Source organism: Rhinoderma darwinii, chromosome 1 (assembly GCF_050947455.1).
Source record: "Rhinoderma darwinii isolate aRhiDar2 chromosome 1, aRhiDar2.hap1, whole genome shotgun sequence".
In the NCBI taxonomy this organism is placed as follows: domain Eukaryota; kingdom Metazoa; phylum Chordata; class Amphibia; order Anura; family Rhinodermatidae; genus Rhinoderma; species Rhinoderma darwinii.
The window spans coordinates 25,860,999-25,876,249 of NC_134687.1; the positions used below are offsets into that span (position 1 = coordinate 25,860,999).

General features: G+C 41.2%; 1 protein-coding gene across 1 annotated transcript in view; it reads right to left on the bottom strand.

The window, feature by feature from the left end:
- Positions 1-5,234: 5,234 nt before the first annotated feature.
- The window catches only part of ATOH8 (atonal bHLH transcription factor 8), a 38,206-nt gene continuing 28,189 nt past the window's right edge, over positions 5,235-15,251 (bottom strand). Inside the window, exon 3 of the mRNA XM_075848895.1 lies at positions 5,235-5,846. Within this exon, the coding sequence (XP_075705010.1) occupies positions 5,841-5,846 (6 nt within the window). The 3' untranslated portion in view covers positions 5,235-5,840. The remainder of the gene's footprint in view (positions 5,847-15,251) is intronic.

The window sequence follows — 15,251 nt, forward strand, 5'->3', positions numbered from 1 at the left end:
GAGCCCGGACTGGGGGAAGCAGGAAGTTCTTGGTAAGTATGAAAGTCTTTTTTTATTCACAGGTTGGTGTATATTGTGATCGGAACTCACTGTCGAGGGTGCTGAAAGAGTTACTGCCGATCAGTTAGCTCTTTCAGCACCTTGGACAGTGACGGGCGTCGACTAGCCTCATCTCTATGATGGCGGCTGCGCGAAAATCACGCAGCCGCGCATCATACACGGATGACACACGGAGCTGCCAAGTGCCTTTTGCGCGCGCAAAACGCAGCGTTTTTTGCGCGCGCAAAACGCACACGCTCGTGTAAATCAGGCCTAAAGCATATCCTTTGTCTATGGCTCTATCTATGCCACCGGCACATGCCTCCCAGCACATCACATTTATGTGCCGGGCAGGGTGGCACGGCCCCCTTATGCATGGTGGCGTCGCTAGCACAGGGCATCCGGGGCCTGGGGCGTCTGCCACATTCATTTGCATCTGCGTCCTTAGGACACAAACACAATTGAATACTATGGCGGAGCAGGGAGAAAGCTCTCTGCTCTGCCATTCACTAGGATTCAGGCCACATTCGGCCTGAAGCCTATAAGGCACTGGGACAAGATCCCTGCCCAGGCCGGAGTGATGACGTCACCGGATCATGCTGGCCTACGCAAGCGTCTCGTCAACTCATAGGCTGCAAAGGCGGAATGGAGCAGCTCCGTTCGTCGCGGGAACGGGGCTGAGTAAAAGTGTTTTTTATTTCTTTGGGAGGGCACTATCTACAAGGGGGGGCTGTGGCACTATCTACAAGGGGGTTATAGTTGTCGGGGAGGTGGGCCCAGTAAAAAGTCTGCTATGGGGACCAGTCTTTACTAGTTACGCCCCTGCTCTATGACCACTCAACGTGGAACTTCTTTTGCTCTAGAGTATGCCCATGTGTTTTCAATCGATCAGGCTGGAATAAGAGCTGGTCATTTGCATGTGTTGTATAAATTTCAAATTCACATATATCCGCCAAGATCTAATGAGCAGAGAAATTCTGTAATTTCTTATAAATCTGGACTTTCCATGAATTTATATGAAATCAAGCGTATCGGTGACTAAATGTACCGGGCCTGATTATGGAAAATTTAAAGAAACAGAGTAGGAATCTATAAGTGGATGTGTGTCCTGTTGGGAATAATAAAAATACTGAAATGGACAGCGGCCTGCATAGCAGAGAGGGGGTTCCATAGCATAGATTTAATGTGCTCCTCCAATATGGCTCCAGTTTTTGCCATCCAGGACATGGTGTTGGGCCAATTCTTCACCCCCATGTTTGATAACTATACAGTTCCTCAAGACTTGCACAGGTTTTACCACCCAGTAGTAAAGGGGATTGGACCAACCACGGCTGGGCTCCCTCTCTCCAAGGGCCCCATAGCAGCCGCATGCTTTGCCTCTATGGAATGTGTGCTCGTGAAAATAGAATAGAAATTGATAGCATGCGGTATGTTTATTCTTATATAATTTAACACATATCCACCTAAGGCATGGACCAGAAAATAGGGGGTACGTCTTCAGATTTCACTTCCAAAAGAAATGTTGCCATATGGCCTATTAGGTCATGATAAGGTGATAGTAGAGAGGTCGCCTTGGTCCAATGATTTCAGTTAAAGCCTCGCATTTCTTTATTTTACCAGCAGGTGATAATTTATATGAGTGTATGCATATGTGCTCCATGTAGTGGCCAGAGGTGTTTTTTGAAGATCGTTGGGTTGGCCCAATAAAAGATTTATATATACGCCCTCCAAAAGCTAATGTTTCGAGGTTGGGATCCTGCTTACATTTCAGGAGATAATATGGTAAAATGTTGTATCCATCATAATTACTTAAAGGCTCTGTACACCTTTGAAATAGTTTATATATATATATCTATCAGTGTGATAGGGGCAACTTTCAAAATACTTTTTATTAAAAATTATTTTTACTTTTTGAGATACAGCTGCTTTATATTCCATATACAGAGCAGCTGTATCTAGCGCTGAAACCTGTATCTGTCACGTCCGCGGGACTGACACAAAGGATCAAGCTGCTATCCATCACGTCTAAGTTCATAACTTAGATGTGATCGATTACAGGTAGATCCGCTGATACTAAACCCGCCAGTCCGGCGGACCTGACGGATTCAGGTCTAAGCGCTAGATACAGCTGCTCTGTATACAGGATACAAAGCAGCTGCATCTCAAAATGTAGAAATAATATTTAATAAAACGTATTTTAAAAGTTGAACCAATCACAGTGATACCCACACGATTTCAACGGTGTACATAGCCTTTAAATGGTATGTTCCCCATCGCAACTAATTTTTTAATCTTTTCCAATGGACTTAAAATGAAAAATAAAGCAGATTTCCCAATAGTCTTAAAGGGGTCACCCCACTAATAAATATCATATTCAATTGTATAGATTTTAGAAAATGAATAATGTTTGTCATTTACATGCAGTTCAATAAATGATCCAGTGAAGAGTTATGACATTTACTTACATAGTATGGCGCCACCTGGTATTCAAAGTTTATAGCAATGTGCACATAGATCTAATGATCTGAGTGCTGGTGGTCACGCATTCTGTCAATATACCCACAGCCAGGTATCTATACAGTGATCCTCTGTACACTGCAGAACAGTCAATAGAAACAGCTTTCTGCCCTGCTTGTCAGGGAAGGAGCAGAGCCTAGGCTGAGAAGACCCCTTCTGCGGGTTAAGTAAGAAGGGACTATATCATCAGCTACCTGAGGGGGAAGGAGATTAATCCTGCTTAGAGCCCTGCACCCAGCAGCAAAGATTAGCAGCAGCAAAGGCGATACATAGAAGAAAAAAATGATGAAAACATTATTTTGTTTAGGCTAGAAACATTTTAAATTACAAATAAAACCGCTATTAACCCCTTAGTGACCACCAATACGCCTCTTCATGCCGGTCACTAAGGGGCCCTCCGGCTAGGGCGCCGCCTTTTCACAGCGGCCCAGTCTAAGTCCTGCACAGGTGTCCCGTGCAGGCTGGAGCCGGGACTCGTCTGTCTGATGACAGCTGGGCTACTGCTCCAACGGTAGCGATCGAAGTTTACATCGATCGCGGCCGTTTAACCCGTTAAATGCCGCGGTCAATAACGACCGCAGCATTTAACTTGTTTACACAGGGAGGGAGCTCTCTATCATTCATCGGCGTCCCGCAAATGCAATCATGGGCCTCCGATGGGGTGTCATGGCAGCTGGGGGGCTCAAAAAAGCCCCCAGGTCTGCCCTGGGCATATACCTATTAGGACGTGCCAGAGGCACGCCCTAATAGATTGCCTGTCACATTTACAGGCAATAATGCTTTGGTATACAAAGTATACCAGAGCATTGTAGCAGCGATCTAAAGATCGCAAAGTAAAGTCCCCTAGTGGGACTAATAAAATAAGTAATAAATGTGAAATTAAAATTATTAATAAACATTACAGTAATAAATAAAACCATTTTTTCCCATAAACGTGGTTTTATTTAGTAAAAGTCTATAAAATAAATAAAAGTACACATATATGGTATCGCCGCGACCGTAATGACCCAAACAATAACGTTAATATGTAATTTAAACCGTTTTGTGAACACCGTAAAAAAAAAACAGCAAAAAAACAATGGCGAAAATTGCTATTTCTTTCCATTGCCCCCCAAAAAGTCATAATAAAAGTTAATCCATAAGTCCCATGTAGCCCAAAACAGTACCAATCAAAACTACGTCTTGTCCCGCAAAAAAAAGCCCTCATATCACTACATTGACGGAAAAAGAAAAAAAGACGGCTCTTGAAAAGCGACGATGCAAAAACAAATAATTTTAGTTCAAAAGTGTTTTTATTGTGCAAAAGTCGTAAAACATAAAAAAACCTCTACATATGTGGTATCGCCGTAATCCTACCGACCCATAGAATAAAGGTAACATGTTATTTATGGCGCCCAGTGAACGGCGTGAATTTAAAACGCATAGAACTATGTCGAAATTTCAGGGTTTTTTTCTATTCCCCCCCTAAAAAATTGTAAAAATGTTAATCAAAAAATGATATGTACCCCAAAATGGTGCCATTAAAAAGTACAACTAATCTTGCTAAAAACAAGTGCTCATACAGCTATGTCGACGGAAAAATAACAAAGTTATAGCTCTTTGAATGCGACTATGGAAAAAAAAAAAAAAAGCTTTGTCATTAGGGCCTAAAATGGGCTGGTCACTAAGGGGTTAACAGCATTTCAAGACTCTTAGTATGAAAAGGATTCATGGGATAACTACTTTAATCATAAATCTCCTATAATTTTGTGCCTACAGCTCCTATGCATAGCTCTATGTCTCCATGGTAACAGACAACAAACAAACCCTGTGTAGTCTGATCCTGTAGTCTTTCTCCACTTCATTGGTCCCATACTTCATCCTAACATGGTTTGGTGGGTTAGCAAGAAGTGGAGAAAGGGAGTATGACTACACAGAGATTGTTTTCTGGTACCATGAAAGTGGATGCAGGACTTGTATACGCAAAACGATAGGACATTTTTTGTCGAGAGTATTTGCAAAGTTTCTTCATTTTTTATATTTGATGCATTGGAGAATATAGGTTGCAAAGGTGGAACTTCCCTTCAAATTTGAAAGGAAGCCCTGACACAAAACAGAGATTTCCACTGTAATTATTCATAAAATCATAAGGCCCTGTTCACACTGAATTTTTTTGGTGCTGATTTTGACGCATTAAACTGCGTCGAAATCAATGCCAAAAAAACTGCCAAAATTGTCCCCATTGATTTCAATGGGAGGCAGAGGCGTTTTTTTTCAAAGCGGCATGTCCTTTCTTGCCTCGGACCACCCATTGAAATCAATGGAAAGCAGAGAAAACCTGAATGAACGTTTCCGAGCATTTCAATGGCCAGGGGCGAAAACCGTGGCAAAAACGTGCAGGCAGGTCAAAATCTGCCCCGACTACGCTATTGCTTCTAGGAAAACGACGGATCCGTTGCACAACAGAGGCAAACGGAAACCACGGGCACCGGATCCGTCAGCATTGACAGGGTCCCGTTCTGACGGAAAGCTCAGACGGAACGTCAGAACGGGACCCCAACGCAGATGTGAACAGGGCTTTACTGATCCTGTCAAGCATGACCTCAGAAGAATCTCCTTGACTCCGAGGTATATTTGGATATTTCGGAGCATCTGACCATTGGGCTGTCGAGTGTGACAATAAACAGCGCACAATCTGATTACAATGGCAATTATAGTGTATTTAATTGGCAAACAGCATAATATTATAATTTCCACTACGATCCATGAAGTCCCATCCAAGTCCTCATCCGTCGGGACTTTACACATTATCAAATCTGGATCAACATGTGACAAAAATATACAGTCAATAAAGTCTGGTGGAAGCCTCTGGTAGTCACGCATCATGTCCCTTAAAGGGGCACTCCATCATACACACATGGCAATAAATATGATATCCTGTGCAGGAGCTGTATGGGAAATCTCAGCTTCTTTGGACAAAAATCAGAAAAAAAATAGGTTGAATTAAGACAATAATATGACACAAAGCTTCGCAAAATCTTTGGCACGAGAGCAAAAAATAAATCTGGCTGTGCGATGAAGTGACAGGAAAATATCCCAGGCGAACGCAGGAGGTTACGGCTAAATAAATTGCACAGGCTAAAAAGCTGAACGGCAGGTTTTGTTCTCTGTCTTTGTGTTAGAAGCTCGAGGTCCAGATGTCTTTCTGAGGAGTCTCAGCCAGGAACTGTCTTCAGGATTTACCAGAGAAGAGAGAGGGAACCCCGACTGGAAGGGGCTTGTGCGAGACCAGACGTTACCACATATCACTCCTAGAGGAGAAGACAGAAAAGTATAGGGTTATATATATATTGCTGCCAAGTATCATGGCTGTAGCCAAGGACATTAGAGTGTTTATGGTCTACCAATTTTTTAAAAGGTTCTTAGTGTTCATTTTACAGACTTAAAATATAAACATGTTTGCCATTGATACATTGTTCTATCTATCTATCTATCTAGATATCTATCTATCTATCTATCTATCTATCTATCTATCTATCTATCTATCTATCTATCTATCTATCTATCTATCTATCTATCTATCTCATATCTATCTATCTATCTATCTATCTATCTATCTATCTATCTATCTATCTATCTATCTATCTATCTATCTATCTATCTATCTATCTATCTATCTATCTCATATCTATCTATCTATCTATCTATCTATCTATCTATCTATCTATCTATCTATCTATCTATCTATCTATCTATCTATCTATCTATCTATCTATCTATCTATCTATCTCATATCTATCTATCTATCTATCTATCTATCTATCTATCTATCTATCTATCTATCTATCTATCTATCTATCTATCTCATATCTATCTATCTATCTATCTATCTATCTATCTATCTATCTATCTATCTATCTATCTATCTATCTATCTATCTCATATCTATCTATCTATCTATCTATCTATCTATCTATCTATCTATCTATCTATCTATCTATCTATCTCATATCTATCTATCTATCTATCTATCTATCTATCTATCTATCTATCTATCTATCTATCTATCTATCTATCTATCTATCTATCTATCTATCTATCTATCTCATATCTATCTATCTATCTATCTATCTATCTATCTATCTATCTATCTATCTATCTATCTATCTATCTATCTATCTATATATCTATCTCATATCTATCTATCTATCTATCTATCTATCTATCTATCTATCTATCTATCTATCTATCTATCTATCTATCTATCTATCTATCTATCTATCTATCTATCTATCTATCTATCTATCATCTATCTATCCACGTACGTAACTGGGAAAGACTGGGCCCCATACCAAAATTTTGACTGGGCCCCCCCTAGGTGCCACACGCAGCCCCCCTTATACATAGTGTCACCTGTAGATTGTGCCATACAGCCCCCCTGTAGGCAGTGTCACACCCCACTTGTTGCTAGCGCCCCCTACCTCCCCCTTGTAGATAGTGCCATACAGCCCCCCTAGCACATAGTGCCATAAAGCCCCCTAGTAGATAGTGCCACACAGCCCCCCTTAGTAGTGCCACAGAGCGCCCCTTGTATATAGTGCCACACAGCCCCCTTGCATATAATGCCACACAGCCCCCCTTGTATATAGTGCCACACAGCCCCCCTTGTATATAATGCCACACAGCACCCCTTGTATATAGTGCCACAAAGCCCCCACTTGTATATAATGCCACACTGCCCCCCTTGTATATAGTGCCACACAGCCCCCACTTGTATATAATGCCACACAGCCCTCCCCTTGTATATAGTGCCACACAGCCCCCCTCCTTTGTGGATTGCACGACACGCAGCCCCCTGTAGATTGAGCCACACACAGGACACGGTAGATTGTGCCACACAGCCCTCCCCCTTTGTAAAGTGTTATACAGCACCATAGTAGAAAGTGCCACACAGCCCCCCTTAGTAGTGCCACCCAGTCCCCCTTGCATATAGTGCCACACAGCTCCCTTTTGTATAGTGCCACCCTGCTACCGCCCTTGTATAAAGTGGCACACTGCTCCCCATTGTATATAGTACCACCCTGCTCTCCCCTTGTATATAGTGCCACCCTGCTCCCCCCTTGTACATAGTGCCACCCTGGTCCCCCCTTGTATATAGCAACACCCTGCTCCCCCCTTGTATATAGTGACGCCCTGCTCCCCCCTTGTATATAGTGCCACCCTGCCCCCCCTTGTATATAGTGCCACCGTGCTTCACCCACTTGTATATAGTGCCTCCCTTGGCCTCCATGTATAGAGTGCCCCCCTGCCCCCATTGTATATAGTGCCACCCTGCTCCCCCCTTGTGTATAGTGCCAATGGGAGGCAGAGGCGTTTTTTTTTCAAAGCGGCATGTCCTTTCTTGCCTCGGACCACCCATTGAAATCAATGGAAAGCAGAGAAAACCTGCAATGAACGTTTCCGAGCATTTCAATGGCCAGGGGCGAAAACCGCGGGAAAAACGTGCAGGCAGGTCAAAATCTGCCCCGACTACGCTATTGCTTCTGGGAAAACGACGGATCCGGTGCACAACAGAGACAAACGGAAACCATCTATCTATCTATCTATCTATCTATCTATCTATCTCATATCTATCTATCTATCTATCTATCTATCTATCTATCTATCTATCTATCTATCTATCTATCTATCTAATATCTATCTATCTATCTATCTATCTATCTATCTATCTATCTATCTATCTATCTATCTATCTATCTATCTATCTATCTCATATCTATCTATCTATCTATCTATCTATCTATCTATCTATCTATCTATCTATCTATCTATCTATCTATCTATCTATCTCATATCTATCTATCTATCTATCTATCTATCTATCTATCTATCTATCTATCTATCTATCTATCTATCTATCTATCTATCTATCTATCTGTCTCATATCTATCTATCTATCTATCTGTCTCATATCTATCTATCTATCTATCTATCTATCTATCTATCTATCTATCTATCTATCTATCTATCTATCTATCTCTCTCTCTCTCTCTCTCTCTCTCTATCTATCTATCTATCTATCTATCTATCTATCTGTCTCATATCTATCTATCTATCTGTCTCATATCTATCTATCTATCTATCTATCTATCTATCTATCTATCTATCTATCTATCTATCTATCTATCTCTCTCTCTCTCTCTCTCTCTCTCTCTCTCTCTCTATCTATCTATCTATCTATCTATCTATCTATCTATCTATCTATCTATCTATCTATCTCATATCTATCTATCTCATATCTATCTATCTCATATCTATCTGTCTGTCTGTCTGTCTATCTATCTCATATCTATCTGTCTGTCTGTCTGTCATCTCCTACACAGACATTGTTTTTAATAAGAACTGTGTAATGCTTATTTATTCCTGTGGTGGCGCTGCAGGAGAAATTGAACTCTTACTGCTGGGTTCCTACATATTATATCTGTTATGTCCGAAGTGGACAACCACTTTAAGGAAATATTTGGCATGAGTTATCCTTATATTCTTTTAATATGTATTCTGTTACAGATGGTGGGACAGTAAGAGACTCTCGTTAATCCCCAATATCATTTATCTGTTTCATTTTTTATACACACTATTAAATATAAAGAAGAACATATTGTTAATCTATGATATAAGCAATAGGGGCGGGGCTGTGACAACCTCTCATTGATTTTATTTGTTCATATCCTTCCATTTTACAAGTAACAAGTGGGCGGTTCGCTATGAGAACTCCCTTGTCCCTGCTTGTGGGTACCACGGTGCTTTAGGATTATTTTTGTTTTCCTCATATGTAGGGCTGTTGCGCTAAGACCTCGTTCTCATTATCAATGTTCTTCTCATATTTACATCCCAGATTTGATACTTTGCAGAGAGAACGCTCAGCAGCTGATAAGATCCGCTAAGATTGTGCAGAGAAAGCAAGACATCTGAAATGTAATATGAAGGCTTGCCCGCCGGGTCTGATCCCAGCATGTCCTTCTGGGATCATCATCCATCTCCCGCTGTGAGATGATGCTAAGAGTAGCCAGAGGAACAAACATCAAGCTTTAAATAGATAAAAAGACTACGATGGGAAATTAGAGCCAAAATAAAACTTAAAATTTACCTTTCACCTCAAGGCCAAGTGCAATGGCTGCTTTCTTGTGAATTAAAGGGCAACTCCACTTGACCTATATTTTTACAAAGACTCAACCAGCGTCCATTTTCAGCATAAATGCAACATTAGAGGCCATTCGAAAAATAAAAAATAACTTATAATAGCACCAAATTTAAATATCTAGGAAATCTACCTTTCCATTTGCTGCTATTTGTGGGTGTTACCAGGGTCGGACCAAGTCTGAAGAGGTTCTTGGGCTAAACACTGTGTCAATGTGTCTGGTGGTGGAATTTTTCACACTTTTTTTTAACGAATAGCGCAAACTACAAGCTGAAAACGGAATAGTAAAAAAATAATTGAAATTTTTGATTGGAATCTGCATCTAGATTTCTAGATGCGACATATTTATTAAGAGTAAATTAGTTGCATCTTACTCTAGGTTGTTTCCTATTAAGACTGGCATATGAAGCGCCAGTCTTAATAAATTCCCCCCTTAGAGTTTTGGGCTATTTACAACACTTTCGCCACTTTTCTAAAAGTTAAAAATGGGAGGAGCTCAACTGAAGGGGTGGGGCCACCTGTGGTTATGATAGTGAGGTGATTGGATGATGGAGGGTCTGGAACATTTGCCCCTTTTGCCCATACTAGAATCTAACCCACATGGCCATTACCAATGATATGTTTAGACTGCGCAGTAAGAAAATACTGTGGCTATATCCACAATGCCATGGCCAAGGTCCACCTGTAATCCGTGATTACGGCACGAACGGCCGCGGAGTGTCATCATTGATTTCAGTAAGCCCGGACTGCAAACGTGGCCCGTATAATGACATGTCCTTTTTTTTTTTGCAGCCCGGACTCCTGGCCAATGCAGGGACCGTGTAAACCACGGTCGTGTGCATGGGCCCATAAAAATGAATGGGTCCGCAATTCATCATTCTGTGTGACAAAATGTCATGCACTAAAGAAAAAAAAAAAAGAAGTGTATTACCCGCTTTTAGCTGCAGGTGGTGCTGTCTACTACAGCTATTCTTCATCAGCTGTAAATCTTTTTGAAATGAGCATCATGGCGGGTAGCTTTAGTGATAGCCGGGCCATACATGGCCTGATGTTATGGTGAAACGCAACAAAGGATGGAGCTGTGCAGGGGCAGATAGCGATTATCTGATTACATTTCATGAGCACGAATTGTCCAAAGTAATGTTTTTCCTCTGATTTAAGCAAGTGAAAGTGTTAAACACTTGCAATGAGAACTCCTGTTTTGGGAATGCAGCCTTTGATGTGTAGACCTCTTGACGCTGATATCTTAAAGGGGAACTCTGCTAATAAAAATGGAGTTTCCCACTGTTTGTAATTATCCATTAGGAAGCCTCTTAGACTCTGTTACGGATGATTTTTGTCTCAGATATGTTTTTTTTTGTGCCCCGTGCGGCATACACAGAAATAGTATGACTCAATAGCAAACCTCAAAATCCCCACCCCCACTCAGAGTTTCGTCAAATGTAATATTTTTTTATCATTAATAGCTGCCATAATTTCATTAAACATATTTTTTATAGGGGTCTGAGCTCCACACCCCCATCTTCCCTTCATAAACAGACAGGTGGTTTGTCTATATAGTAGGTAGGTCCCTTAAAAACAAGATTTAACATGTCTGTTTAGGTAATACTTTATATTCCCAGTAAAATAACAATGCATCTTGTCTTAGAACTCTGCATCGTACCGATCCTCTTATATTCCTCCTGGAAATGTATGATTAAATTGAAATTGGGTGTTACCTACAAAGTCTGACAGTGTCCAATCAGTGCTGCCAGTGTCAGAATGGTAACACCAAGTTATTCTTACATTTCCAAGAGGAATAACAGAGGAATGGCACAAGGCATATGAAAAGATGCTCCAGAACTGTTATATTATGGGGCATTTAATGAAACAGTCATGTCACGAGAGCGGACAGGTCTTCTATAATGGGGTTTTCTCCTTCAGTGTTCACCCATTGGTGCCCAAGACATAGGGCCATGGTGCCATGAATTTGAAATGCATAGAAAGGGTTCTGGCACGCTATCAAGAGTTGCGAATCCTTTGGTTACGTCATGGTGGGTGGTCCGTGCCCACAAACTCCGACATTTTACCTTCTACGACATTCAACATGTTGCATACTGCGGTAGGCAAGAAATCAGATTTCATCTTTCATGGAAACGCTTTGTCGCAACTCACCGATCCAATTATTTAAACCCCCTTTAAGCATGTCTGACGACTATTTGCTCTTGTTTTGCTGGTAGCTTCTTATAGAACGTGTATATCAATTACATATCTGTACGTCTACTGTTCCTATCGGCCATGTTTCGCCTCCGTCGTCGTCCTTTATGTGCACATTATTCTGCTTCCTACACGTCTGCCTCTCTCATTTGGCAATGTTTGTCGGAGCGACAGCCTGGTCTTCAGGGAGTTATATACAATATTTGGATTGTCAACCAGCGCCACAATCAGAGTGACAGCTCGTCTCAATGGTGCCAATTTGTGGACAGCTGCATCTGTTTTGTGTTCAAGCAGCTGAGTAGTGGAGACGGCAGAGTCGCAGGCGATCCGCTTTCCAGCTGCCGGAGATCTGCAGGTTGACCACCTCTGCCCCAGGCCAGGCATTCTGCAGTTTACTACTTTTTAAGAAAATATTGCTTTAAATCTGTCCCTGTGTCTTTAAATCTCGTCCGAATCTGTCCCTGTGTCTTTAAATCTTGTCCAAATCTGTCCCCGTGTCTGCCCGGCGTAAAGATCCAAGGGTGGCCTATAGCATCTGTATTATATGGTTCAGCTTTTAATACAACATGATAGTTTAAAAGGGCTCTCCGCCTAATTTATCTGATTAATATGTCAGTAAGAAATGGAAATAGTACAGCCCCACTTTCTTACTGGCCCCGAGTAATCTGAGACAGGCTGGTTGCTAGGGAAATGCTGCTTGACAACACCATTGTAAAGGCTGTGTGGTTAGGAAAATTATGATAGCCATAGCAACTAGACTCTTAAAGTGACTCTCTGGTCTCAGGACAAAATGACAAATATGATGGGGTATATGGAGTAATATTATCTGGTGTCCTCCAGTTGCCCTCCCTCTGCCGTGGATTCGCCGTTTTAGGGTCCCCGCTTTGTTGTCTCAAAATGGCCACATAGCTTCTCAGACTTCTCAGTTTAAGACACTCTCTCTGTTCATTGATTGGACAGAACTGCTCATGTGGGCAGCTCTGGCCAATCCGAGAACAGTGGGAGTGTCTCAGACTCGTGGTCTAAGAAGTGCTGCAGCCATCATTGTCCAGTCCACCCCCACCCTAGTGTCTGTCCGCTGCAACTACAACACCCCATGATGATGCCTGCTGGTCTTCACGTAAAACAACGGCAGAACAGACATTGATGAAATCCACTGAACTCAGCCACTGTGAACCCGAGATTAACTGCTGTGAACCCCTGAACTCTTCTGTTGAGACCTGAGTACAGCTATCGGGGACCACTGAACTCGTTAACTGAGGACCCCTGAATTTCTTTCATCTTCTCAACTCAGCTACTGTGAACCCCTGACCTCACCTAATGTGGACCCCTGAGAGTAGACTTCAGACTCACCCGTACTGTGATATCACATCCCGACACTTCCCCTAGCCTTAAAGGGCCAGTTTTACTAAATATGTGGGTAATAATAATTATGAAAAGTAATTAAACAAAATACTAAAATTCATTTCCCGAGACCTAATAATGCTGTTTACATTACCAGCGTAGTAAAAAGCAAACTCAACCTTCTCCGTAACTATCCCATTCACTGCGGTCACATAAAACTGTATAATCACATGATCGTCCATGTCCTCAGGTTGTGTTCACACATCTACACTTACACTGAAGTCTCTTATTGTGACCCGGGGAAGTACAGATCATGGACAATGTGATTATATCATTTGACTGTGGAATATTCGATTGGCACAGTATGCCCAATATCATGCACAATATAAACATGATGTCTACTACATATGAGCCACAACCAGCCAATGCCACGGGCCAAGGCAAACATGCTGTGTGTTTGTCAAGCTGAGGGCATGGTGGTCCACTGTGACTGTATCACCCAAGGGCCTACATACACCTAGACCCGGCCCTGCCCAGGGACAATAATTCCATGTAGATGTTGCCCCTGGTTGGATTCCAACTCAGGACCCCATTCAGCAGGGCAGATGTGTTAACCTCTGAGCCACCATGATGCCTTTTCCTTCTGTACGCGGAATATTTCCTGTATTATTCGTTATTATATCATACTGCGCACTGCACCTTTAATTCCGCTCCCCTCGCCTGTCAGTTCCAGCAGCTGTTTAACATAACTTTATCTTTGATCAAGTGTCTTATAAATCCCCTAAGATTTGTTGTAACTTCACTGGTTGTTTTTTCAGAAAAGCGCGAGGATTAAGAGCTTACTGTGTTATTCCTTTGGAGACTTCGAAAAATGACTTTACTCTACTGATTCTAAGGGGCGTACATCCAAATATTTATGGGGCAGGTTACAGGGGACATTGTGCGCTGGAAACGTACAGTTTCTGATTAATACATACTTAAGCCAATTTGGCCCCTGATCTGACCAACGTTCTGATATTTTTTTCCCTATTGATGGAATGCTGGTAAATATCCGCAATGATGGGAATGATTGTTCAGAGTCTTTCTCATTGTAGTATATATATTGGTCATGTTCTTGTCCAATAGCTGATTAAATGCTACAACGGCACCACTAAATAGAAGGCCCACGTAAGGTAAATGTTTTGTTTTTTAAATATGGTCTTGGAAGAGATTTCTCATTGTTGTCCTCTAAAGAGTAATGAGTCTGTATGAACTGCTAGGAGAAAAGGGACAAGAATCTAAATTTAAATACTGCCCCCTATGTACAAGAATATAACAACTATAATACTGCCCCCTATGTACAAGAATATAACTACTATAATACTGCCCCCTATGTACAAGAATATAACAACTATAATACTGCCCCCTATGTACAAGAATATAACTACTATAATACTGCCCCCTATGTACAAGAATATAACTACTATAATACTGCCCCCTATGTACAAGAATATAACTACTATAATACTGCCCGCTATATACAAGAATATATCTACTATAATACTGCCCCTATATACAAGAATATAACTACTATAATACTGCCCCCTATATACAAGAATATAACTACTATAATACTGCCCCTATATACAAGAATATAACTACTATAATACTGCCCCCTATATACAAGAATATAACTACTATAATACTGCCCCCTATGTACAAGAATATAACTACTATAATACTGCCCCCTATATACAAGAATATATCTACTATAATACTGCCCCCTATATACAAGAATATAACTACTATAATACTGCTCCTATATACAAGAATATAACTACTATAATACTGCCTCCTATATACAAGAATATAACTACTATAATGCTGCCCCTATATACAAGAATATAACTACTATAATACTGCCCCTATATACAAGAATATAACTACTATAATACTGCCCCCTATATACAAGAATAGAACTACTATAATACTGCCCCCT